At 50.9% G+C, this 24,616-nt stretch overlaps 1 protein-coding gene and 1 long non-coding RNA gene across 2 annotated transcripts in view; one reads left to right on the top strand and one right to left on the bottom strand.

Annotated features, from left to right (window-relative positions):
- The window catches only part of LOC113177139 (NACHT, LRR and PYD domains-containing protein 7-like), a 27,140-nt gene extending 6,334 nt beyond the window's left edge, over window positions 1-20,806 (top strand). The window contains exons 3-11 of the mRNA XM_077792855.1: window positions 7,902-7,973; window positions 8,059-9,655; window positions 11,168-11,335; window positions 12,438-12,605; window positions 14,389-14,559; window positions 14,859-15,029; window positions 16,976-17,143; window positions 18,479-18,649; window positions 20,529-20,806. Coding sequence (XP_077648981.1) covers window positions 7,902-7,973; window positions 8,059-9,655; window positions 11,168-11,335; window positions 12,438-12,605; window positions 14,389-14,559; window positions 14,859-15,029; window positions 16,976-17,143; window positions 18,479-18,649; window positions 20,529-20,667 — 2,825 coding nt within the window. The 3' untranslated portion in view covers window positions 20,668-20,806. The remainder of the gene's footprint in view (window positions 1-7,901; window positions 7,974-8,058; window positions 9,656-11,167; window positions 11,336-12,437; window positions 12,606-14,388; window positions 14,560-14,858; window positions 15,030-16,975; window positions 17,144-18,478; window positions 18,650-20,528) is intronic.
- Window positions 20,707-24,616, bottom strand: LOC113177145 (uncharacterized). Its single transcript, XR_003300109.2, has 3 exons — window positions 24,144-24,616; window positions 23,247-23,340; window positions 20,707-20,791 (listed from the first exon to the last, which is right to left on the bottom strand). It is a non-coding gene; the product is annotated as an uncharacterized LOC113177145 (long non-coding RNA).

The raw sequence follows: 24,616 nt of genomic DNA, 5'->3' as shown, positions 1-24,616 counted from the left end.
GACACGCCATCCTATGGTTACAACACAAAAGAGAATTAACAGCAAAGAGAATAATCCAATAATGTACCAAGCGGAGTGTTTAAGAATATTTCCAGGGTTGAATCCATTCAACTCCTTCAATATTTGGTTAGCCAAGGGAGAAGGATCTGAAAAACCAGCTCTATTATTTTGAATGTCTTGGATATGGTGATGAAGTTCCAGAATATCCAAGCTATTATTACTATTTTGCCAAGTACCTAATAAATGGTTTTTAACCTTCTCCCAATCCCAGAGAGAAGTATTGTACTTGGCAGCTGTAACACATACATTCTTATAATTAGCATGGCATTTAAGCCTTTCCTTAAATTTTAAGGCTGAAAGTTCATTACCTATGTTTATAACAGTTGCCTCTAAGGCATTTAATTTAGTTTCAATCTTTTCATCCATATTTACTTGATTACGCAGAGCCTTGGAAGGATTTTGAGCTAAGTTATTAAGAAATTTTGCATGCTGAATATTCTGAGACAATGTCAGAGATGCAGAGACAGTTGAGGCAATAAACGAGACTAGCGCTAAAACACCAACAATTATAACTCCAATAGCACGTTTAGGTCTTGTTAGCTGGGCATGAATTTGCTGCAAGACTTGTAAACCAGCATCAGCATACCATGGCTCTGAAATATTAACAGGTAATAAAACAAAAGAGGGCTGATGAAGTATCAGCACTCCTTTTCCTCCATTATACCTAGTAATACAATTGGTTAGGTTGCACTTATTACAAGTAACAATATGTCTGTCATCTATCCATTTAACTTTTACATTTCCAATAATTAAAACATAAGGAGATTGGACACAAGCTCGTAAGCCATAGCAAGATCCCTCTTTACAGTTCTTGCTGGCTAATTTTGGTAAAAGTTTATCTGTAAAATGTAAATATCCTGAGGCAGCAATGAAACGTCAAATATCTTTTTGAACACCTCCTTCACTATAAGTCAAAACATTACTAACAAATCCTGTAGATGTCATAGCAGAATTTCTTCTTAATTGTCTCTTATCAATTTTTGGGGACCAGTCTAAAATATACCCACTATCTTTAGACACCTTATGTTGTACAGGAAGGGCATTTATGCAATCCATCCATTTAGGAAAGGTGCCAATCTCAATTATAGAACCATTTGGACAGTGGGGTATCAGTGGAGGTTTTACAGAAATGACTGGCTTGTTATGGGAAAGTCCCATCTTAATTACTGATCTAGTATTAGGTTTTAAGTCCCCATAAATAGAATTATTTGTCAGTCTAGGTCTACCAATCGCTGTCTTTTCTTCAAATGATACTCTCAGACAGCCAGCATGATTATCATGTGACCAACACAAAGGTAATTGGGCACTGTAGCCAGAATAATTAAATCTAGTCACACAATTGGGAGTAATATGAGTATCTGTAAATCCTCCCATCATGAATGAGTCATTAGTAAATGCTGGAATAGATTCTGCAGTCCACACACCTGGGTGTACCAGGGGTGGATCTGGAAAATATGTCCAATAAGTGTCTACTTGATTCCCCTTTACCTGACAGCCCAGTAGGGCAATTACTGTCGCTACCATCAAGACTGGGGTCCTATTCTTTCTAGGTGTCAAAGTATTCGGGAAGCCTGGGTTGTTAGCTTTTTCATGTCTTCCCACGAAATCAGCTTTTTGGCTGGTTCAGTCTGGTCTTTCTTCATCCTTTTCCGAAATCTCCTCCTTCTGGGTAGTGGCTCCTCTGGGTTGATCCTCAGTCTCTTGAGTCTGGGTTCTATCTCTTCCATGTCTGATAGCACGTTCAGGCACCCAAATAGGATCAAAAGCACCTTCTGGGAAGATACAAGCATGACCTCTGCCCCACATAATCACTGGGTCTGGGCCTCTCCACTGACCAGTCTGTAAATCTTTCCACAAAACTCTGCCTAAAGGGCCTGTTACTGAGGGAGACATTTGTCTCTCAGCAGCAGTGTGACCTTCTGCATCACAGTTTAAAAAATTTAAAACAAACAAGGCATGATTAAGGCTATTTTGGGGAGTCACAACCATATTCCCTCCCTTTAATTTTTGTAATTGAAGCTTAATAGATAAATGAGCTCGTTCCACAATGGCTTGACCTTGGGGGTTGTAAGGAATCCCTGTTTTATGATTAATTTTAAACTCTTGGCAAAATTGTTGAAAAGAAGAGCTTATGTAAGCTGGAGCATTATCTGTTTTAATCTGCATAGGGCACCCTAAAACGGAAAAACCTGCTAAGCAATGAGAAATTAAATGTTGAGTATTTTCTTTAGTACGTGCTGTGGCAAAAATAAATCTAGAATAAGTGTCCACTATGACATGCACATAACATTGCTTACCAAATTGAGGAATATGAGTTACATCCATTTGCCATATTTGATTTGGTTTTAATCCACAGGGATTTACCCCTGATGGCAGAGATGGAGTGTGAATAACACACTTTGGGCATTGGCTTACAATCTGAAGAGCTTGTTTTCTGGTAATATTAAATTTTTTACGTGAGCTAGAAGCATTTTGATGATGCAAGGAATGGGAAGCTAGTGCACAGTCATATGAAGACATCTGTTGACAAAAAGCTACTAACTTATCAATTTTGTCATTACCTGAAACTAGAGGTCCAGGAAGATTAGTATGGGCTCGAATGTGTCCTATGAAACATGGGTACTTTCACATTAGCACTGTCTTTTGTAAATTATGAAATAATTCAAATAACTCATGTGATGAAGTATACCCAATAACTGAGGTTTCAATATTTTTGGTAACTCCAACTGCATATAAGCTGTCAGAATAAATATTAATAGGCTCATTTGAAAAGTAATCTATGGCACAAATCAGAGCTTGAAGCTCTGCTCTTTGGGCGGAAGTATAAGAAGTTTGTATTACCTCTGTGTGAACACGGCTATAAAAACCTGCTTTACCTGAGTTAGAACCATCCGTCAACACCGATAAAGCTTTATCTATTGGATGAGCATGTACAATCTTTGGAAAAATAAGTGACGTTAATGATGCAAATTGTATAATCTTATTACGAGGATAATGGCTATCTATCTGGCCAGGAAAGTCAGCAAAAGCTATTTGCCATGAGCTAGAAGTTTGAAGAAGCCAATTAGTCTATTGAACAGAAAATGGAATAGTTATGATATCAGGCTCAGATCCAATTAATTGTAAAATCCTAGTTCTACCTTTAATTACTAATTGAGCTATAGAATCATGAAAAGGAATTAATGTTTTTTGAGGGGAGTGGGATAAATAAATCCACTCAATAACTCCTAATCTTTGCCATATGGCTCCTGTTGGGGTATGCTCAGTTGGAAATATTAATAAATACACTATTTCTTTAGGATCAATTTTAGTAAGCTGTGTATTTTTAATTGCATTTTCCACTCTCCTTAAAGTTATTTTAGTTTCCAAGGTTAGCTGACATGGAGAGGTTGGAGAAGGATTTCCTTGTAATATCTGAAATAAAGGACTTAATTTAGAAGTAGTTAGTTTTAAGGATGGCTTTAGCCAATTAATCTCTCTTAAAAGCCTTGAAAATCTTTATGGGTTTGTACGGAAACTGTTTGTTCCGCTCCAGTAAAAATTAAAGACGGTGGCCCCCATGGTTGGCACGATGACATCACATTGCGCGACCACTTACTTCCTCATTCTCTGGCCCGGGGGCAGGCCGACTGGAAGTTTGTGTTCCGTGTAGGCGGAAATGATAAGAAGGCGGGCTCATCTGCGCCATCTGGATCCACCGCATGGGGCTGAGTCCTGAAATATCTATTATCGCCAGTAGATGGAGCCCTGAACTTAAAATTGCGCATGCGACACTCATGCGCAAAATGATTATTTTTTTCCAAAAACGTAACATCTCCTGCAGGACTTTTGTCTTAAATCCTGTGGCCTCAAAGTTTCTTTTAGTGCTGCAGCTAGGGCTACTGTTTGTAATTGAGTAGAGTCTATGTTAGAACACAGGCAGATATACTCAGAGACTGTTCCTTTTTTACGGTGCGGTCTGAGGATATCCTGATGGTATCTATTTGCATTTTCAAATGCCAATTGTCTAACAATGAATTTGTTCGCCCCTGGATCACCGATGGACCTGTTTGCAGCCTGATACAATCGGGCTACAAAATCTGAATAAGTCTCACTGGCACCCTCTCTGATTTTGGTAAGAACTAAATTGGATTGGTCCTTGGAGATGATCTTTCTCCAAGCACGTTTTGCACAATCACTTATTTGATTGTATACTACAAAATCATAATTTAACTGTCTTTCTAAATCAGCAAAATCTCTGGTCCCTAGAAACATCTCTATTGGTGTCTCTATATCTTGTTTTTTGTTCCTTTCTGCCTGTTCAGTACAAAAATCAGTCCAGTACGTCCTCCAAAGTAAGAAATCTCCCCGGTTCAGACAAGATCTGGCTAAAGAAATCCAATCGCTAGGAGGAAGGGGTTGTGAGCAAATATTTTCTATCAGGCTCTGTACGAACGGGGAATTTGGACCATACGTCTCACATGCACTTTTTAGTTCCTTAATGGTTTTAAATGGGATTACAGCATGAACTCTAACTCTCTGATCTTGCTCATTAACTTGCTCAAAAACTGGAAAAAGGTGAAAACCGCTAGTATCTTCCCCCAATTCTTGAGCCTTCTTTTTTTTTAAAGAGAGAGTGAGAGAGGAGAGAGAGAGAGAATTTTTAATATTTATTTATTTTTTTAGTTCTCGGGGGACACAACATCTTTGTTGGTATGTGGTGCTGAGGATCGAACCCAGGCCGCACGCATGCCAGGCGAGCGCGCTACTGCTTGAGCCACATCCCCAGCCCCTTGAGCCTTCTTAATACCTTGCTGGACTGCGGTAAGAAAAGTCATTTTTAATCCAGCATACCTGTTAAATTTTGTCCTTTTAGCAGGTACTGGCCGAATTCGAATACCTGGGCAGGCGGTGTTAAACACAGCCTATTAAAATTTCTCTGTAAGTCCTGAATTTCAACCTCTGATTCTTTTTCCTCAGACTGCAAGACATGGTCAGACTCTGCACTATCGCCATTTTGAATTTGGGTTTCTAAACCACGTGGTTGAGAAGAACTCTGAGCCCCTCTAGGAATCTTTTCCATGTTTTCCTCTCCAGGAAGATCATCTACCTCTTCCAGAGGGCTTTCTAGGATTTGGGATGTTTCTCCTGTATGATGCTGCTCTGTATAATCTCCCTGAGGGCTAGCCTGATCTAGTTTAAGTTCACATTTTTAACCTTTGGCTTGGCCCCTAGTGCCTTTGTTTTTAATAACAAAGGCACTAGGGGCCAAGCCAAAGGGAAAGGCAATTAACTTAGCAGCAGGCTGATTTTCCATTTGAATAGACCTAACAGCTCTTTGAATGCCTTTTAAGAGGTCCTCAGGGGGCCATGATCTCTGGCCCATATATTCAAAAAGACAAACTTCTAGAGCCATCCAAGTTTTCTGAATATTTTCTATGCCTCCAGGTAATTCATTAGAAAGACAAACTTTTTGTAACTTCCTTCCTAATTTCTCCCAAGTAAGTAAATCTGGAGACTCTTGTTCACAAAACCAAGGCAATATTCACCTACAATCTTTAAAAATTGTAATAACTGAGTTTTCTTTATCTGTTTTCCTTTCTGATTAATTATACTGTCTAAAATAGTCAGATACATTTCCTTATCCATAGAAGTTGAATTTCCCATTTTAATTAATTTAACGTCTCTTTCCTTCAATATCTCCAGGTACTTTTGTGACCCAATTTGTCACCTCTTCCTCTATCTTTATTTTTTCCTTATCTTTATAGCGTGCTCCCACTCAATCTAACTAATCTAGAATGCCCCGCGTTGGGCGCCAATTCCACCATGCGGCCTGCGCAATGGTTTCATTAATGAGGTTCTTGGCATAAAAGTTACCTAGAAGAGATCGAAATAAAACATACAGACTCAGTTACCTTATTTCTATTGCCAGGTCCGAGACGAGCTCCCCTCTCTGGTTCCCTCGTCTAACCGCCCAGCAGGGCAGCAAGGATTACTCAGGGCTAGCAGGACAGAGAGAGAGTGAACAGCCTGGGAGTAGCTTTTTATTGGGGAACAAGAGATTCAGGGGAGAATTCCATACAATGAAGGTTGAGGAGGGACTGCACTCCAAGGTCAGGGTCAGTGATTGATCCCCCGGGGTCAGTGGTCAGGCACACCCCCACACGGATGGGTTCTCTCATCAGGAAAGGGCCGGGAAAGTTCCGAAACAGCCAGAATGCCTCAGACCCTTAACGGGAGCCACCCAGTCACATGTCAGAATGGCTTCCTACATGTATTGAGGGGTTCCTGGAGCCTGGGTTAGCTGCTGCATAAAAGGCTGGAGGGAGCAGCTTTGGTCCTCCCATTTCCACCATGGTGAAGCATCAGAAGCCCTCGCCAGGTAAGGGGACCTCCCAGCACCTCCCTCTTGGACTTTCTAGCCTCCAGAACTGAGAAGGTCCCATTCTGTACCAATTACTGACCCTCGGGTATCATTGCCCAGCAACAGGAGGGGATCAGACCCCCAAAGCCGGATTTAAGATGTCTTCCTGGTGTGCGTTTCAGGGGTGCTGTGACAAAAAGCCCAACTGCCCTCACTTTCAGAGCTCCCTGGGGCCCCAGACTCTGGAAACCTCTGCAGGAGAACAAAGATGACTCAAGGGAGCAACGGGCTTGGATCATGTTACCGGGGGCTGGGGCAGCGTGATAAGTGACAGCCCAGGTTCCTGTGCTCTCTGCCGCCACCGTCCACAGTTGATGTTGTCCCCTGTGTGTCATGGGGCTTAGTTCCTCATCAAACCAAGAGGCCTCATGAGAGCGGGAACCCAGCCTCCTGGAAGCCCAGCAGTGCCGGGCCTGTGCTTCTGGTGGCTACTGAGGGTGCTGGTCTCCTCTGCTCCGGCTGCCGGCGCCGAACACTACAGACCCGGTGCCTTCTGCGAAAGCTATTTTCTCACCATTCTGGGGGCTGGATGCGCCAGATCAAGGTCTGGCGGGCTGGCCTCTCTCTCTAGCAAGAGAGCTGTCTTCTCTGTGTGCCTCCTGGGCCCCTTGTTGCCAGGACACACGTCCTGTCTGCCTCATTTGTCCTCCACGGCGTCTCGTCTTCAGTGTGTTGGGGTTAGGGCTTCAGGGTCAACCCCTGGTGCACAGAGTTCAGTCCATGGTGCCTGCTTTAGACTTCTGATTTTTCTCCTGGTTAATTAGCATGTTTTCCAGCAGTATGGTGATTCTACAAGAATAGAATTACCGTCTAACTCGGCAATTCTCCTAGGTATATGTGCAAAAGGGTTAAAGATGGGTATTGAAACAAGAAAATGTGTGAGTGTATGTTGGCAGCATGAGTCACAATTCCCAGAAGGTAGGCACAACCAGATGTCCCCCGTGGGTGAGTGGACGAATGAAATCCCTGTCCATGCCATGGGCATTCCCCGCCACAGAGGGCAGGACACTGCAGCTTGGAAGGGCAGCCAGTGCTGTTCAGGGAAGGGAGTCACAGAAGGCCATTCCCTCAGGAGCCTGTTTATATGAAACTCCCCAAATAAACCCGGAGACGAGATGAGGGTCAGTATGTACCAGGAACTGGGGAGGGGTGATGGGTGGTTCTGGGTGTGAGGGATCGGAAGGAGTTTGGGAACAGACGGTGGTGATGGTCTCGTGACACTGTGGAAGTACCAATTGTACACGTTTCCATCTTTCATGGTGCTGGGGACTGAACCTCAAGTCCCCTGCTGAGCTGTCCCTCCAACCTGAAAGTGGTCAGTCTTGTGCATTTTGCCACAATAAAGCAGACCCCGTCCCGGAGGCCTTCTTTGCCTCCTTTGACTGTTGGTGCAGGAGAACCCATGGCCCCGCAGTCCAGCTCCTTCTGTGTGTTACAGAGGATGCCCAGGGGCTCACGATGGAGCACGCCATCCTGCGAGACCTGGAGGAGTCCTTGCAGAAAGAGGCAGGTGGGTGAACTCCCTCTCATGCCACAAATTTGGTGTTTGAGGGCATAGGAGGTAAATCGCCTTCCTGGCATTTTATGTTTTTCAGGAGAGGAGGAGGATGGGAAGCCCAGCGTTCTCGAGCATAAGCCTGCTTCAGCCTGGACAAGCACATTTTGGCCTGAAGACAGTGACATTTTCCACGACGTCACCCAGAGAAACCAGAAGCTGATACCATTCTTGAGTCCACTTATGGGCCCTGAGGCCAGGCCGCGCACAGTGGTGCTGCACGGTGCTGCAGGCGTTGGGAAAACTACGCAGGCCAAGAGGACTTTGCTGGACTGGACGGAGTTCAGTCAGAGTCCTCTGCACTGCGCCTTCTACCTCAGCTGCAGGGAGCTCAACCACATGATCCCATGCACCTTCGCAGAGCTGATCTCCAAGGACTGCCCCGAGATGCAGGAAGTCGCCCTGGAGGTCCTGACCCAGGTGGAGAATGTCCTGTTCGTGGTGGATGGCTTCGAGGAGCTGAAGGTGCCGGCGGGGGTGCTGATCCATGACATCTGTAGTGACTGGAACCAGAAGAAGCCAGTGCCCATCCTGCTGAGCAGCTTGCTGAAGAGGAAGATGGTGGCCAAGGCCACCCTGCTGGTCACCACGCGGTCCGAGGCCCTGCGGGAGCTCCTGCTCCTTGTGGAACAGCCGCTGCTGGTGGAGGTGGAGGGCTTCTCGGAGGCCGAGAGGGAGCAGTTCTTCCTGAGACACTTTGAGGACACGGACCAGGCACTGCGAGCTCTGGACACCGTGAAGCACAGCCCAGCCCTGTTCCACCTGGGCGCTGCGCCCGCCGTGTGCCAGCTGCTCTGCACAAGTCTAAAGCTCCTGATGGACGGTGGAGAGGACCCTGGCTTGGCTTGCCAGACCACCACATCACTGTTCCTGAGGTTCCTCTGTGACCAGTTCACGCCAGCGCCCAGCGGCCATCCCCAGCACCACCTGCAACGCCCTCTGAAGGCCCTGTGTCTCCTGGCTGCTCAGGGCCTGTGGACCCAGTTGTCCCTGTTCGACACAGAAGACCTGGAGCCACTTGAGGTGGAAGAGGCTGACCTCCGTCCCTTCCTGGACAAGCATGTCCTCCAGAGGGACAGAGACCATGAGGACTGCTTCTCCTTCATCCACCTCAGCATGCAGCAGTTCCTGGCGGCCGCCTTCTACATCCTGCGGTTCCCCGGGGACAGCAAGTGGCAGGGCTCCATGTTGGACATCAGGGGTGTGCGAGAGCTGTTCTCCACGGAGGCCAGAGCAAGGAATCCCCAGCTGGCCCAGGCCAGCCGCTTCCTGTGGGGCCTCCTGAACGGGGCCAGGGCGAGGGAGCTGGAGGCCACTTTCAGCTGCCAAGTGTCCTTGGAGGCCGTGCAGGAGCTGCTGCAGCGCACGTCGGAGGAGGAGGAGCCCGTGCTGTGGGCAGTGGGCCTTCTGGAGGTCTTCCACTGCCTCTACGAGTCTCAGGACCCAGAGCTGGTGAGCAAAGCCACGGCCGCTCTGAAGGACGCATCCCTGCACCTGACCACCAGCCAGGACCTCCTGAGCTGCTCCTTCTGCCTCCGGCACTGCCAGGACCTGCAGAGGCTCTCGCTGCGGGTGGCCAAGGGGGTGCTCCTGGAGGAGAAGATGGCCGTGCTGGAGCCCTGCCTGCGGGGTGTGAGGTGAGAGCTGTTCCCTGTACCAGCTCCTCCACCTCATCACGTCCCCTGAGGATGAAGCTGGAGTCCCCTGTGGTCTTGGCTTCAGCTCTCAACATCCTTCTCACTGGATTCTCTTCCTGTTTAGCTCTCCACATGGGACGGGATGTTGCAGCTTGGTAGGGGGGCTTGGAGTTGACCTTGCTTGGTGCCTGTGTTCTCGAGTGGGCGGAGCCCTGGATCCTCTTGGATCTTATACTCTTTTACATATTCTCTCCATTAATACCTGACATTTTTGCCATGTTTTTTATTTGTTTAGATTTTTATTTGTTTTAGATTAAAAAATTTTAGTGTTTTTTTTTTTTTTGAGAGGGTCGGGCAGGAATTGAACATGGGGGCACTGAGCCACATCTCCAGTCCTATTTTTTGTATTTTATTTAGAGACAGGGTCTCATGGAGTTTAGTGCCTCCCTTTTTGCTGAGGCTAGCTTTGAATTCGTGATCCACCTATCTTGGCCTCTCAAGCTGCTGGGATTATAGGCATATGCCACTGCGCCTAGCTTAAAGACTCATTTTTAATTGGCAAGTAATAACTATAGGTACATATGTGTGGGACTCAGGATTATGTTTTGATTACATGGAGGTGACAGATATGTTAATGAACTTGATCTTGGTGTAAAACATTTACTGTCCACTCTTGGAAACATGGATCCTTACAGTCCACACTCGGTACACTGGGCCCAAAGCTCATTCCCAGTTACTGAGGGATGCTTACGTGCAAAACGCTGGGCCCCGTCAACAGGAGGAGCCACACGTCAGTATTCCCAGTCGATGCCATAAGCCTATCTGCCACCTCCCATAGATTCCTCTGCCATCTTATTATAAAACTTAAGAGATCTATCCTTTTAGTAAATTCTTACACACTGGATGCAGATTTTTAACGACAGGCATGATTAGCCTTTTTAAAAAATTCTTTTTTTTTTTTTAGTGGTAGATGGACACAATACCTTTATTTATTTGTATTTTGTTATTTTGTGCTGGGGAATGAACCCAGTGCTCACACATGGCAGGCAAGTGCTCTGCCACTGAGCCACAGCCCTGGCCCAAGACTTTTCACTTTTGAGATGGAGTCTGGCTGTGTTGCCCAGGTTGGCCACTATCTCCTGGCCTCGAGCGATTCTCCTGTCCCTGCCTCCTGTCTTAAGTCGCTGGGACCCAGGCATGTGCCAGGGCACCCAGCTGGGCGTTGTTCTATGCCTCTGAGTGCTGCAGTTTCACGTTCTGGTCAGAATTATGTAAAATAACATGGCTGAAGCCTTCCCCTCGGGACAGACCCTCACATCAACACGCCTTAGACTTCCTCAGGCCACAGAAAGTGGAGTGCTCTCACTGGGCGAGAGTCCCTGTGACCAGCCTCTGAGGAGCTCTGTGGTCACTGGCACGGGCTAGTCGGGCCTGGAAGGGAGCAGTCGTCCTAGAGACCTGCTGCACCCCACTGCACTCTCCCGTCTGCTCCTTTCCATCCCTTCTTTGCAGGTCTCGGCCAGACAGTGAGACACTCTGCCTCTGGATGGACCTCTGCTCTGTGGTCTCTAACAAGAACCTGCGTGCCCTGGACATCAGCGGGAGCTTCCTGAGTGAGCCAGCCGTGAGGCTTCTCTGTGACTGTATGACCCACATTTCCTGCCGTCTGCAGACCGTGACGTAAGTAGAGGCCTCCACGGAGAGCCTGGGGCAGGGCTGGGCTTCGCATGTTGATGGCAGGAGCCGTATTGGAATACCTGACTGGACTCTGACCAGGTGCTCAGAATATGAAGAAAGGAAATGGTTCCTGGCCTCAAGGTTCGGGAAAACTGGGTCAAGAGCTTGGATGTCTGCCAACATCCCCTGTGGGGAGTAGTGTAAACCCAGCAGATACGTCACTGGTCACCATGGGGTGCAGGTGGCCACTGAACGTCTTCCTGTCTGAAATTTTTTATGCTCCAATCTCTCTCCCTCCAGCCTTAGCAACCATCATTCTCCTCTCTTAACATGTCAAACTCGGAGGTAGAAGGATGGTGGGTACATTAGGCTAAGCCAAATAAGCCAGTTTGACTAGAAAAACCCTGCTACTCTGTACCAGGTGAGATTCCCTCCAGTCCCTCTGACACCTCCACAGTGTTACAGCTGATAGGAAATTGCCAGAAACAGCCCTGAAGCCATCGAGAAGATCCTCCTGGACACAGGCTCTCGGCATGGGTCACCTCCCTTCCCATGGACAGGGAATTTGGACTGGCCTAACTGAGGCCTGGCCACAGCCCAGGGCAGTGAGCGGTGGGCCATGCTAACAGCAGAGTGGGCAGGGTTGCTCCCACACCTGCTTCATGCTGCAGACCATCCTTGGTGGGGGCCCAGCTGCCCTCCATCAGGGGGTTACCACGTGGCTTCTTGCTGCTTTTCAGTCAGGGGGAGACTGACTCGGAAAGATGGTGCTACCATCTCGGGAGTCGGTGATGTCACCACCTGTGACTGCCCCACCTCCCCTGCCCTGTTCTGTTCAGCTGAAGGAGGTCACGGGCCCGCTCACATTCGGGGACATGTCCGTCCATCTGGGTTCTTGCAAGGTGGCTGTTCCCGGGGATGTCACCCTGTCATCCTTTCTCCCCAGCAAACGCTTGTTGGAAATGAAATGGGGCTCATCATGTCCCTTGGCAAGGGCCAGCAAGTCTGGAGAAAGGAGCAGCAGACACATCCTGGCACCAGGCCTAGGGCTGCCTTCTCCAGGGACAGGACTGTGTCCCCCGTGACCTCCGTCCTGTCTCCCCAGGGCTAGGAACGTCTTCCCTGTGACTGCTTACCAGGACTTGTGTCTGGCGCTCCTGGGCAAGAGGACCCTGACTCACCTGACGTTGGGAGGCAGCGTCCCGGAGGCAAAGATGATGCAGCTGCTGGGAGAGACCCTCAAACATAATCGGTGCCGCCTGCAGTGCCTGAGGTGGGCCCTGTGGTCACTGCTGCCCCCTCCCCTGAGGTCCTCATCGTGGGCCACAGGGTGGTGTGTGCTGGACCAGGAGAAGGGAGTGGCTGTGACTGAGTACCCAATGGGACATGGAGTTGGGCGGGTGGCTCTGGATGTGATCCCCGGGGGCAGAGCAATGCCCAGGAGGCTGTGCCCCCGACTGTGGGGCATGGGGGGTGACATTGCAGGCTGCCTGTGGTGATCTAGGACAGCCTTGGGCCTTCATGGGCCCCACAGTGACTATGCCCAGTCACGTGTTCTGGCTCCTTGGTGGCTCCCTGGCTGGAGAAGCTGCTGTCACCCGGCTCTCAGAATAGGTGCTCCTCGAGTTGTCTCCACAAGTGGTCACCAGGGGCCTCCTTTCCCTTTGAGGACACTGGCTGGTGGCACAGGTTTCAGACTTAGAAATGACATGTCCTAAGTGTGCGTGAGCTCTTGTCATCCACGAGGGGGACTTGCTTTCCCTGGGTCAGAGGGTAGCTCTTGGTATTGATTTCGAAGCAGGCTGTTTTCTGTTTGTTCCCCTGTAGCTTTTAGATATTGATAAGGTGACCTCCTTAGTGACACTGAGTGAGGGCAGGCTGCGGGTCTCCTGTGACTTGAGGCCCTTACAGTCCCACTTGCCCTGGGCCCTGGAGTGGATCCACAGTCTGGGTGGTAGGGTCGAGTCCAGGGGAAGGCGCGACCTGCGAGCAGTCTTACGTGGGACACTGTGCTAAACGTGCCCTTCCTGTGGCCTTGACTTGGCTGGCATGAAGGTGCAGACCACCCAAAGTGGGAGCAGAAGGACACCCCAAAGGCTAAGCCCAGGGCAGAGCGTGAGCTTGGGCAGAGCTGTGGAGTGGTCAGTCCAGTCTGATCTGCCTGGAGTAGCCAGTGGAGCTGGGCCCCCCCCCCCCCCGCAGGGTGGGTTTGAACTGCAGCATGGGGGAAGGGAAGAGCTGGGCTTGGAGTCCAGTGCAGCCTCCTGACACCTGCGTCCGGGCCACCCACACCCATTGGCCAGAGCCCCAAGTTCTCTATCCTTGCCACACTGAAGCCCAACACACCGTGGACCTGGCTGCTTGGGTACCAGGTTGCACCTTGTCACTTCCACCTTCTCATGTCCTAAGAACTTTTGAAACAAAAAGTCTTCTGTGTGGACATGCGACTAAATCAGGGTCACTCCAAGTGACTTTGGGCTGATTAAAGACACAGAAAGTACCTTTTCTTGGGTTCAGTGATTGCTCCTCAGCCACAGCTCCCACAAGGTGTGGGGCAAGACCGGCAAGAAAGAGGGCGCACACTGGGTTTTACTGGGGAGAAGTCATTCAAATGAGGCAAGGGAGAGGGTTACAACAGACAAGTGGGTGTAATCCAACCCCATAGGGTGACGCTCACTCGGGGAGCTGTGCCTCTTATCTGAGCTGAGGTGAGGTCCAGTTGCATTGCAGCGGGTGCAATACCAGTTCAGCACCTCTTTACTCAGGACTTCCAGGTGTGCACGTAGCTCCTGGCCAGAGCGGCTCCTCGCAGTCTGGAGTATTGAGCATAAGCTTTAAGCCAGCTGTGTTGGTGAATATCATAGAGTTGTATTAGCAGTTTTATTTTCTCTCTTGGAGACCAGGCAGGATGTTGATCAAATGGCCGTGGGATACTTGAACAGGCAGGGCTGATGGTGGAGGAGCCACATTACTCAGGGCACACGAGGTAGTGCAGCACGGTGAGCTGACCTGGTCTCTGTCCTCCCAGGAAATGACGGGCTCCGTCTCCCCCATAGGCTGGGGCTCTGTTCTGCCCCCACCCAGCATTGGTCATACCTCTTCCTGACCCTCCAAGCCCCCTATTCCCTGACATGCCTGGACCTCTCCGACAGCGAGCTCCTGGACGAGGGGGCCAAGCTGCTGTGCGCAGGGCTGAGGTACCCCACGTGCCCCGTGCAGAGGCTGTCGTAAGTCTCCCCACCTCCTGGGTGTCCTGTGGGGTCTGGGGACGCAGGGGAAGAACGGTGGCCCTGGGCCTGCAGGCAGCCCTGTGGACCCACCCAGTGACCCTACGCCTGCTCCCGTCTCTGGTCCAGGCCAACAGTTCCAGCATCTCACCCCTGTCCTTTCCATCCCCACGGGGTCACCAGCAGGGTGGGAAGAGGACGAGGAACTGAGACGGGCTTTAGGGACCCCCTGTTTGGAGACGGCTGGGAAGACTGGGTGTGGGTGCTCTGCTCACTGGCCTTTCCTGTGACTCCTGCAGGTTGGAGAACTGTCAACTCACGGAAGCCTGTTGCAAGGAAGTGTCTGTCACTCTGGTCGTCAGCCAGAGACTGACACACCTGTGCCTGGCTGAGAACGACCTCGGGGACAATGGGGTGGAGACCCTGTGTGAGGGCTTGCGCTACCCCTACTGCCAGCTGCAGGCGCTGGTGTAAGTCCTGGGGCTGCCGCGAGCGTGAGCCATGTGGGTCGGTGTGGGGCTGCCAGCCACACTGACAACCCATTCAGATGGGACTGAGAGCCTGGTGGGAACTGTGGAAAGGGCGGGTGGTCACGGGAAGGGTGCTAGCATTTACCTGTTTTTCCAAAGACTCTTCTGCGTGGACTTGGATAGGCAGGTGGTTCTGCCTCATGCCTTGTGTGTGTCGACGTTCATAGCATGCCCTCGCCCTGCAGTGCTGATGAGATGGAGTTTACAGTGGCACCAGGGAAATGTTTTGTGTAGAGGGCCAGAGGGGTGACTGTTCCTGGTTTGGTGGGCCGTGAGGTCTCTGTTGTGGGCCTGTGAGGACTAGGCAGACTGTTCCAGTGATGCTAGGCAGCAGGACTGGGTCTCACCGGTGGACTGTGGCTCTCTGGCCCTTGCCATGTGGAGGCAGGCCCAGCACAAGCCACATGTCCATAAGCACAACTGTGACAGCACTCCTGAGATTGCACGGGGCTGGAGACCTCTTTCTGTTCAGAATTTCTGTCCTCTTCTGGTTTCTCTGGGGCTCCTGCTGCCCCATAGACCTATTGCCTACAGGCTTGCACTGTGGCTTCGAGGGAGTCCGAGAAACTCCCAGTGGCCTACCCCAGGATCACCGTAGGTCCAGGTATGTGCCAAACACTGAGATTGAAGTGTTTAGACTCAAGGGGCAGATGCGAGGGGGATGATCGTGTTTGTACCCAAAGATATTCCTCAGCAGAGTGTGGGCTTGATGTCATGCAGGTCACCACCAGGCAGATGGCCCTCTCTTGGAGCTGACTTGGGCATCTAAACAGTGCAACTTGCATATGGGGTCTATGCTAAATTTTTCAAGTATTATTTTTCAAAATCCTCACAATCTTATGAGAGTGATACCTTGATCTTTCTGACTATAGAAATCTAAAGCTTGTCCACGAAGCTTGCCCATGGCTACATGTGTGAAGTAGGCATGAAGCCCACTCTATAGACAGAGTTGTCAGTCATTACTCTAAATGTGTAAAGTCATCGTCTGACCGCACTTGTATTTCTGTAGCCTGTTGTAACTTCATTTGGTCTTTGGTTTAGTATTTGCTCCCCAAACACTCTAGGTTCATACACAGCTTTGGGACTTGCACAGTACGAACTGGTAGCTCTTGTTCAGTGACTCTGTGCCTGATCTTCTAGTGCTCCTTGAGTTCTGTGGCCTCCTGCGATGCTGGGCTTGGGCACAGGGTGGGAGGGCTGAGATGCACCAGTTGGCCCTAAGGTAGGATCGTCTGTCTGGCAGCATCCCACATGACTTGAGGTGTCACATGCTGCCGATGACTCTGTATCTGCCACTCAAATCTGAACACTGCAATCCTCAGTGCTTGGGTACAGGCTGTGAGGTCCAGTTGCCTGGATGTCTGATGTCACTGTCCTGCTCTAGTGAGCATCCCTGAAGGAGCACTGAGGAAGTCCAGTCTTACCAGAGGGTCTGCAAGATTCAAATATGAAGTGTGTTCCCTGAGTTGTGAGAAACGACCGGCTTTCCAGGTGCCCCTCAATTCTGCTGGGCCCACAAAGTCTGAGATTGGGAATAAACAGAAGGATAGCAGATGGACCTCAGTGACCTAGTGATGCAGGAAGTGAATGAGGCCTCAGCTCCTGACAGGTCTGGAGGAAGCCGGGCCCAGGCTCCTGACCTGCAAGACGGGCTGTGCCTGAGGAAACCTGTCTCTTAGGAGGTGTGTGTCTCCCTCTAGGAGAGGTGCCAGACTAAGGCCAGTCCTGTCCCCTGCCACTTGGGCTGGGCAGAAGTGTCCCGTGTCTGCAGTGCTGTGTGCACATCCACCTGGAAGCAGCGCTCTCCCATGAGGCTGAGGTGCTGGGGGCTGCGCAGGACGGGGGCCTTGGAGGGGATCCTGTCTCTTCATCCGATTGCTCTGCAGGTTGCGGGACTGCAAAGTGGGGAAACGTGGATGCAGACAACTCTCGACGCTGCTCCGGGAGAACTGCAGCCTCACACACTTGGACCTGGGCCTGAATCCCATAGCTGCTGGGCTGTGGTTTCTCTGTGACGCCTTGAGGAATCCAAATTTCCACCTAAAGTACCTAGGGTAGGTGTTTGTGCTCTTCTAAAGTGTTTGGAAAGCTTTAGTTTCTATATTCCAAAATACCTTGGATTGTGGCAATGTGTATCACCTGAGTTTTTAGGATTGGACCCCTCCAGGGGAAATATAGGTGTGTGGGTGCTCACATTTATCAGAGGTAGGTTTCAGAAATGTGCTGCTTCTGCTGGGATCCAGGATCAGGAAGCAAAGCCGGTCCCAGTTCAATGCCCAGGGGCTGAAGATGGGCTCCTACCCCTTAGGAAACCCATCAGCCCCATAAATAGGTTGGTGAGCTCTGCCTCCCTTCTCAGCCCGGCCCTCACATTGATGCAGCCCTCTTTGCAACTGGACAGAGGACCTGCAAGCTGGAAAGGTGGTCTGGGCTGTGTAAGGACCTCCTCACTGTGCTGCAGAGACCAGAGCAGACACAGAATACTGGTGCTTCTGTTTTGTGGTCCTGGCTGATCCTGGGGAAATCTTGGCATTCTGGTGGTCAGGATCCAGTGGAGCCACATGCAGAGTCGCATGACGTGCCTTTTCCCTCACGGAACCTCCCCACCTTCCACAGACAAAGGAAGCGTGGTCTCCAAGAGGCTCTGTGGAAAGAGGGGAATGTGAAGTGACAATAATGTCATACATTCTAATGACCGATTCGGCTCTGAGCAATAAGGTTTATAAAAGCAACCCGACCATCCCCGGCTCAGATTACTGCTCATTTCTCAGCTGGTCCAGCTGCCTGGGATCTGACCACCTGTCCCTCTGTGGCAAACTCTCCTCTGAACCTGCAGCTCTCCCAGGGATTGTGTTTCTATCTCGGACGTGATCTGCACGTTTCTCATTTCCTAGCAACTCTTAACCGATCACCCCAAGGGACCTTTCCAGTTGCAAGTTACACCACAGCATCTTTATTTCCAAAGCCTCAAATCTCATTACAAGTGGATGCTCCTTAGGAGCTGACTCTAGGCGTGCTGTTTGTGGGGGCATGGAACCCTGGGCCTGGCACAGCTAGACAAGGGCTCTGCCACTGAGCTGCACCCCAGCTGTGGAGCCCAGATCTCCTGCATTCCTCCTCCCCTGCTCGCGGCTCCTCCCCCAGTTGCCATATACTACAGGGTCTTCCTGCCTTGAAGGTCCATTCTCATGGAGAACTTCCTGCCCACTATAAGTAAAACCCTCTCTGGCCCACTCACCTGTTTTGTTCCAAGATCGTCCACGACACCCCCCACCACCACCACGGAGCTGATTACCTGCCCCATTTGCTCCCGGCTGGATCCCAGGACAGCGTGTGCACCAGGCGGCACACTGCGTTCCAGTATGTGAGCAGCTCTCTGCCCTCCACAGGCTCTGGGGATGCTCCCTCACCCCTCTGCACTGTCAGAAGCTGGCATCTGCCCTCATGAGCAACCAGACGCTGGAGACTCTGGACCTGGGCCAGAACGCCTTGGGACTGAGCGGAGTGACCGTGCTCCTGGAGGCCCTGAGGGACAGCAGCGGGCCCCTGAGGACGCTCAGGTATGGTCTTCCTGCTCCACTCTTGGGCTTCCCTCGAAGGGATCAGTGCTTCCCAGGAAGGGGAGGCGGAGTGACACACCCCTTTCCCAGCAGCCCTCGCCTAGGGGAGTCCGTCCACGGCCCGCTTCTCCTAAGCACTTCTCTTGGAGTCGAGTGTTGTCCAGTGTTGTCCAGCACACTCGGTACTGGGCACGCGGATGCCCAGACCCCCTGGGGCACAGGCTGGAGCTCGCCTGTGGGTGTGCAGGACTGGCGTGGGCGCACCGTACACCCCAGCCAGGATGTGTGGTTTCTGGTTTGCCGTCTCCCGGGTCCCAGGGTTGACTTGGTCCCCGCTGAGCGGAAGCTGGTTCTCCAGGGGTTTCCCTGACGTGGGAACATCTGCAGCCCTCCAGTCCCTTGATCTGTCTTGGGCTTCCTCTGGCCTTTCCCCAAAGCCCTTGTAGACGGCTCCTCCCTTCAGCAGAGCAGACCACAGGTGTGCACACTGTCACCAGAGGCCCAGGGAGAGGAGAGCGAGCCGTCCCCACCTGCCAGGTGGAGCAAGGCAGAGGAGGAGGGCTTTATTTAAGATACAGGCAGGGGCTGGAGATGTGGCTCAGCGGTAACGCGCTCGCCTGGCGTGCGTGCCGCACGGGTTCGATCCTCAGCACCACATACCAACAAAGATGTTGTGTCCGCCGAGAACTAAAAAATAAATATTAAAATTCTCTCTCTCTCTCTCTCTCTCTCTCTCTCTCTCTCTCTCCCCCCCCTCTCACTCTCTCTTTAAAAAAAAAAAAAAAAAAAAAAAAAAAAAAAAAAAAGATACAGGCAGGACGGGAGCTGGCCAACCCTGCTGTGGTCCTCTGTGCACCGTCCCATCTCCACTGCCATCTCTCTTTGGGGAGGATTGGGGTAGGGACCAGTAAGCGGTGTTCCTAATTCTCACCCCTGGTAAAAGTTGTGGAACCTGTGACATCCCCGGTGGCCAGCCCACTGTCACTCGCTCCAGGAATGCAACTCCTGCTTCCACGGGAATGTCCCCGCTGGCCTCATTCAGGGGCTGTTAGTTGTCAACATGGCGACCACTCAACCTGGTCTGCAGTGCAGGGGTGTGTCGGGGGCTGGAGCAGTGGAGCCATAATGCCACCAAGAAGTATGGTGGGACCTCGAGCCCTGTGGCCTCCCGCCTCATGTTGTGGTCTGGACCTATTTCTGTCCCCTGTTATCTCTCAGCGACACCCTCCGCCATCCCATCTCGCATGAGCGGGGCTGGACATGGCGGCCACGTGGATCCAAGTTGATGTTTCACCCTGGGGTTTGCTTTGGGATTGTTCTACTGAATGGTGCTTTTTTCCACTAGAAGGTTCCAACCCAGTGCCCCATGTGTGCCAGGCAAGCACTGAATGGTGCAGGGTTGGGGAACTTATCCCTGAGCCATATCCCTAGCCCTTTTTATTTGGCACCTAAGTTGTTAGGGCCTTGCTGAGACTGGTTTGAACTTGTGATCATCCTGCTTCAGCCTCCACTGCTGGGATAATAAGTGTGCCCAGCTCTACCGAATATTTGACTAACTAATATCTTCTTTGCTTTAGAAAATAGTTTATTCATTCACTCAAATATTGAGCATTTTAATGCATATATATGAGGCACAGTGTAATTGGATGTGTGTAGTGTGTACTGATCAAATCAGGGGAGCCCGTTGCTGGGTTCTTGAGGTCTCTGCAGGACGTGTGTCTGCACTCTGACGTTTCTCAGGATTGCTATTTTGTGGATCCAAAAGTGTCTCCCGCCGCAAGTGTCCTGAAACCTTCCTGGGCCCTTGGGCCGTTTGTGGTGAATTCTGGGACAACAGAACTAGCTTTTCTGTAAACGCTGATGTCCTCTGGTCCCCCAGGTTGAAGATGGATGCGTGGAACGCGAAGGTCCAGGAGGTGCTGAGGGAGGTGAAGGAGAGCAACCCTGGCCTGACCCTGGACAGTGCCGTGGGGACGAGGGCTCCCTCCTGCTGCCAGTTCTTTTTCTCCACACCCTGAGTCTCTCTCCCTCCTGGCTGTGTGTCCCAGGGGGGTCTCTCATGGTGGTGGTCCCTGGGCTGGGGGTCCAACGTCGGCTTGAGCATCGATTTCTCTCTTCACAGTGAGTTCTGATCACGGGCACCTCGGGGGTAATAAAGGGAAGGTCCTGAGCTTGGAGCTGCCTTTGTCCACGTGGTGGGGGGGTCACAGGGGCGTGGCTGGCGGATCAGCTGGGAAAAGGGCAGCCTGGGAGTGTGCTCAGGACTGTCCATTCCTGTCCTTGGCCTGATATAGTCGCTGCCTGGTGACTACAGGATTGGTGTATGTGTGTTTTTAAATATTGTTTTGGTTGTAGATGGGCACAATCTTTATTTTTGTGTGGTGCTGAGGATGGAACCCAGTGCCCCACGTGTGCCAGGCAAGCGCTCCACCGCTGAGTGGCAGCCACAGGGTCAGTATTCTTGTTATATCCTATCTTGGGATTTGGCAGATTTTTTTTCCCCAAAGGGCCAGATAGTCACTTTTAGGCACCGAAGGCCACGTAGACCCCGCCACGCTGCTCAGCCCTGCGCTCAGGGCAGGGAAGTGGTCACCATGGGTCAACAGATGGATGGGATTCTGTGCCAATGGAACTTTATTTACAAAGCCAGTGTGGGCCAGTTTGGCCTAGAGCCACAGCTCTCCAAAGCTGCTCTTGGCATCCTCTTACTTGGGAAGCACAACTCCAGCCACATCATGTCTCACTGGAAACCTCCTTGTCTATTCTTTCTCCTCCCCTCAGCAATTTGAAGGGAGAATGGCCCGTCCTGTACTAGTGTGACTATTTCTGGTAATTCATAGAAAACACATAAGTCTACTTGAGAACTAAGAGTCCAAGTCGCTGTTCAAGCAGTGATTCCCAGGTCTGACTGGACGGTCTGTCCATTTCCCCAGTCAACTTCCACCAAATGTAAGGTGCAGGTGACAGGACTGATCGTCTCCACCCCACCCTGGGGTTTCCAATGTCCCTCTCAGAGGTAGGGTCCTCTGGCCAGTGATTGGCTGGAAAGAGTAAATGGCAATTCTTTTCATGTCTCAAATATGGAGGTAGAATGAGTCGGCCCTCAGAGCGGGAAAAGTTGGCTGATGCCTAGTGTGAGCCAGGACTTCCCTTCTGTCACCTGCACCTCAAGGGAGAAGCCCCAAGGCAGTTTACTCTCAGGTTCATGATAAGGAGAAGAAAAAGGCCACTGTTGCAGGCTACTCTTGTCAGGGGAGGACAGGAGTGTGGGAACCTGTGAGGTTGAGGGAATGACCCTATGAAAGGGGGGCTGGGGTAGTGGCTCAGTGGTAGAGCACTCCCCTAGCATGTTTGGGGCCCTGGTTTCCATCCCACCACATAAAACAAAACAAAGGTATTGTGTCCAACTACAACTAAAACATAAAGTTAAGAAAACCTATGAAAGGGGCCCACTGTGCTGACCCCCACGTTTTATTTCCAAAAAACATTTACCTGCAGCCCTGACTGGCTGAAGAGGGCAGAATGTGTCACAGTCCTCAGCACACTACCTGTTATTTGCAGGAGAAATGCAAGTCCAAAATAAAGTTCCTAAGAGGAAACCAAGTTTCTCTGACAGGAGAGACTAACCCTTTTCATGGACCAGATCCTGAAAGTCACAGATAAGGAAAAAAGATGACCATGAAATCTAAGAATACATCATTAAGAATTCAGTTAGAACCAGTGACCATGGGCCCACGTGCCCTGAGTCGCCCTGCAATGCAGACCTGAGAGAGACATCATCCTGCTGTCAGCTGACACTCAAGAGGAAGAGTTGAGTGGACTCTGGAAATTTCCCCTATAAATCCAGAGGGCAGGAGGAGGCACACTGTCCCTCTCCTCTCTGAGAAGACCCACCCTCTCCCTTGAGTGTGTCCCTTTTCCTTCAACAAACTCATTGCCTGTTGGAAGCAGATGAAAGAGAAGACAAATGAGAAACGCAGGTGGACCTCAGTGGGTCAGCCATGCTTTATTAAACAGCCAGGGGCAGGTTTTCAGAGGGAAAATGGCAACTGGCTGCAGTAGGGTCTAAGTTTTATAGGGCTGACGGGGACTGGGTCCTGGCAGGAAACGTGTTGGTTACAGCTGAGGGAGACCTTGGGCAGTCAGGGCTGTGGTCACAGGTGATAAGAAAAACTGCCACAGGTTCAGAGCCCACCAGGCTCCCTTTCTCCTGGGGGTTAATATTTTCCATATCCTTCGCCTGTTACTCTGAGCAACATGCCTGAAATCTTCCCGACTCCTTACAAGGACTGGGGTGTGAAGGAGCAGGTCTTCATGCAGCCCAGTTTCCTGGAAGGCCCAGCTCTGTAACTCTGACTCTGCATAATGCATTCACAATTTCCAACACAATGTTGTTGGTTTACTGTCTGCAGCCAGTTGATGTGTGGTGGTTCCGGGCTCACTCTTCCCGTTGTTTTTTCTCCATCTATATTTTTATGGTGGTGCTGGGGATTGAACCCATATCCTTGCGTATACAAGTGCCCTACACCTGAACTCCATCTCCAGCCCTGCTCATTTTATTTCCTCGTGGTCTTACCTGGTGTCATGATGGTCTTACCTGGTGTCATGATTTGAAATAGCAGCTTCACATGTCCCAGCAGGATCCCTCTCCTCTACCATTGAATTGTCTGTGACCCAGACACATTGTGGTCCTGGGGACATGTCAAACAGACAGTAGTTGGAGTCCTGAGCTTTTCGATTCCCCCCCCCCCATGGCAAAACCCTCTACTGGGCCCACACGCCAGGCCTCATTTGAGGGGGACACATTCCAAAACCCTTATGGTTGACTGAAACCAGACTTTTACTGAGCCTTACAGATACACGCATCTATAAAGTAAATGACACCTTGACACTTCAAGGCTTCTGTCTCTGGATGGCCTGCATGATCCTTGCTGCACTTTTTGGCTATTAAGTAAAATAATTGCTACTTGGACACAAAAAACTACGATATCTGGCAACCAGTCTGACAACCAAGGCAGCTACTAACAAGTGGTCCACACTGTGAGCATGTGCCTGGGAAAGGGTTCCCCCGTCTTGGGCAGGAACCGGATAGAAGTGAGAAGTGATCAACCCGCACAATTTAACTCATGAATCATTTATTTCCAAATTTTCCCTTTCATCCTCTCTTGTGATAGTTGACCGGGGATAAATGAAATAGCAGATTTGAACAGACTGCCAGGGCCGAGTTTTGTTTCCCCAAACGTGTAGAAATGCTGAGGCAAGCATAGAAAGCAAGTCATTTATTTAAGGATAGAACAAAGACTGAGAAGGGGTCCTGTCCTGCCCCTTTTATACATTTTAGATTTTGTTTTTCTCCTCATCTTGCTTTTGTTTAATCCTGTTTATGTGACCAAAAGGGTGGGCCAAAACGTGAAGATGGCCGGTGGAAAGGACCAGCCCTGGAGGTGTTAATTAACATCTCCCCGCAGGGAGGAAGAATACCTGGGGCAGTTACCTTAGCAACAGGTGGGCGGAGGGGGGAATCGTTGGATTTCCTTTGCTTCCCAGCCCGCCTTCATCTTCCAGATCGAACCTAATTATCTACACGGATGATCTCTGGCCCCCGCCCCCGCCTCCAGACGACCGGACGTTTGCAGCGTTCCCACAGCCCGCGCAGGTGGGGAGAGCGGGCTTGAGGGGGCCAGGGCTTCGGCTACCTGCGGGCCGACTGCGCTCTGGGCTTCCTTCTCCTTGCCAGGTGAGCAGCCCGCCACGTGAGGTGAGGCTCGGCCCCTCCGCGTCTGCGCGCTGGCCCTGAGCAAACAGTGCGGCTGCCGGAGCCACCCCTCCCCGGAGAAGAAAGGAGAGGCCCACCTGCCGCCCGGTCCGGCAGAGCTGGCACCTGGGTGAAGAGCTGGCGCCAGGACCCGGACCCCGTGGCTTCACCGTCACCCAGAAGGCACCGCGCTCGTCCGCGGCGGCGTTGGC

The sequence above is a fragment of the Urocitellus parryii genome, chromosome 15 (genome assembly GCF_045843805.1).
Source record: "Urocitellus parryii isolate mUroPar1 chromosome 15, mUroPar1.hap1, whole genome shotgun sequence".
Classification (NCBI taxonomy): domain Eukaryota; kingdom Metazoa; phylum Chordata; class Mammalia; order Rodentia; family Sciuridae; genus Urocitellus; species Urocitellus parryii.
This window is presented reverse-complemented; position numbering and strand designations above follow the sequence as displayed.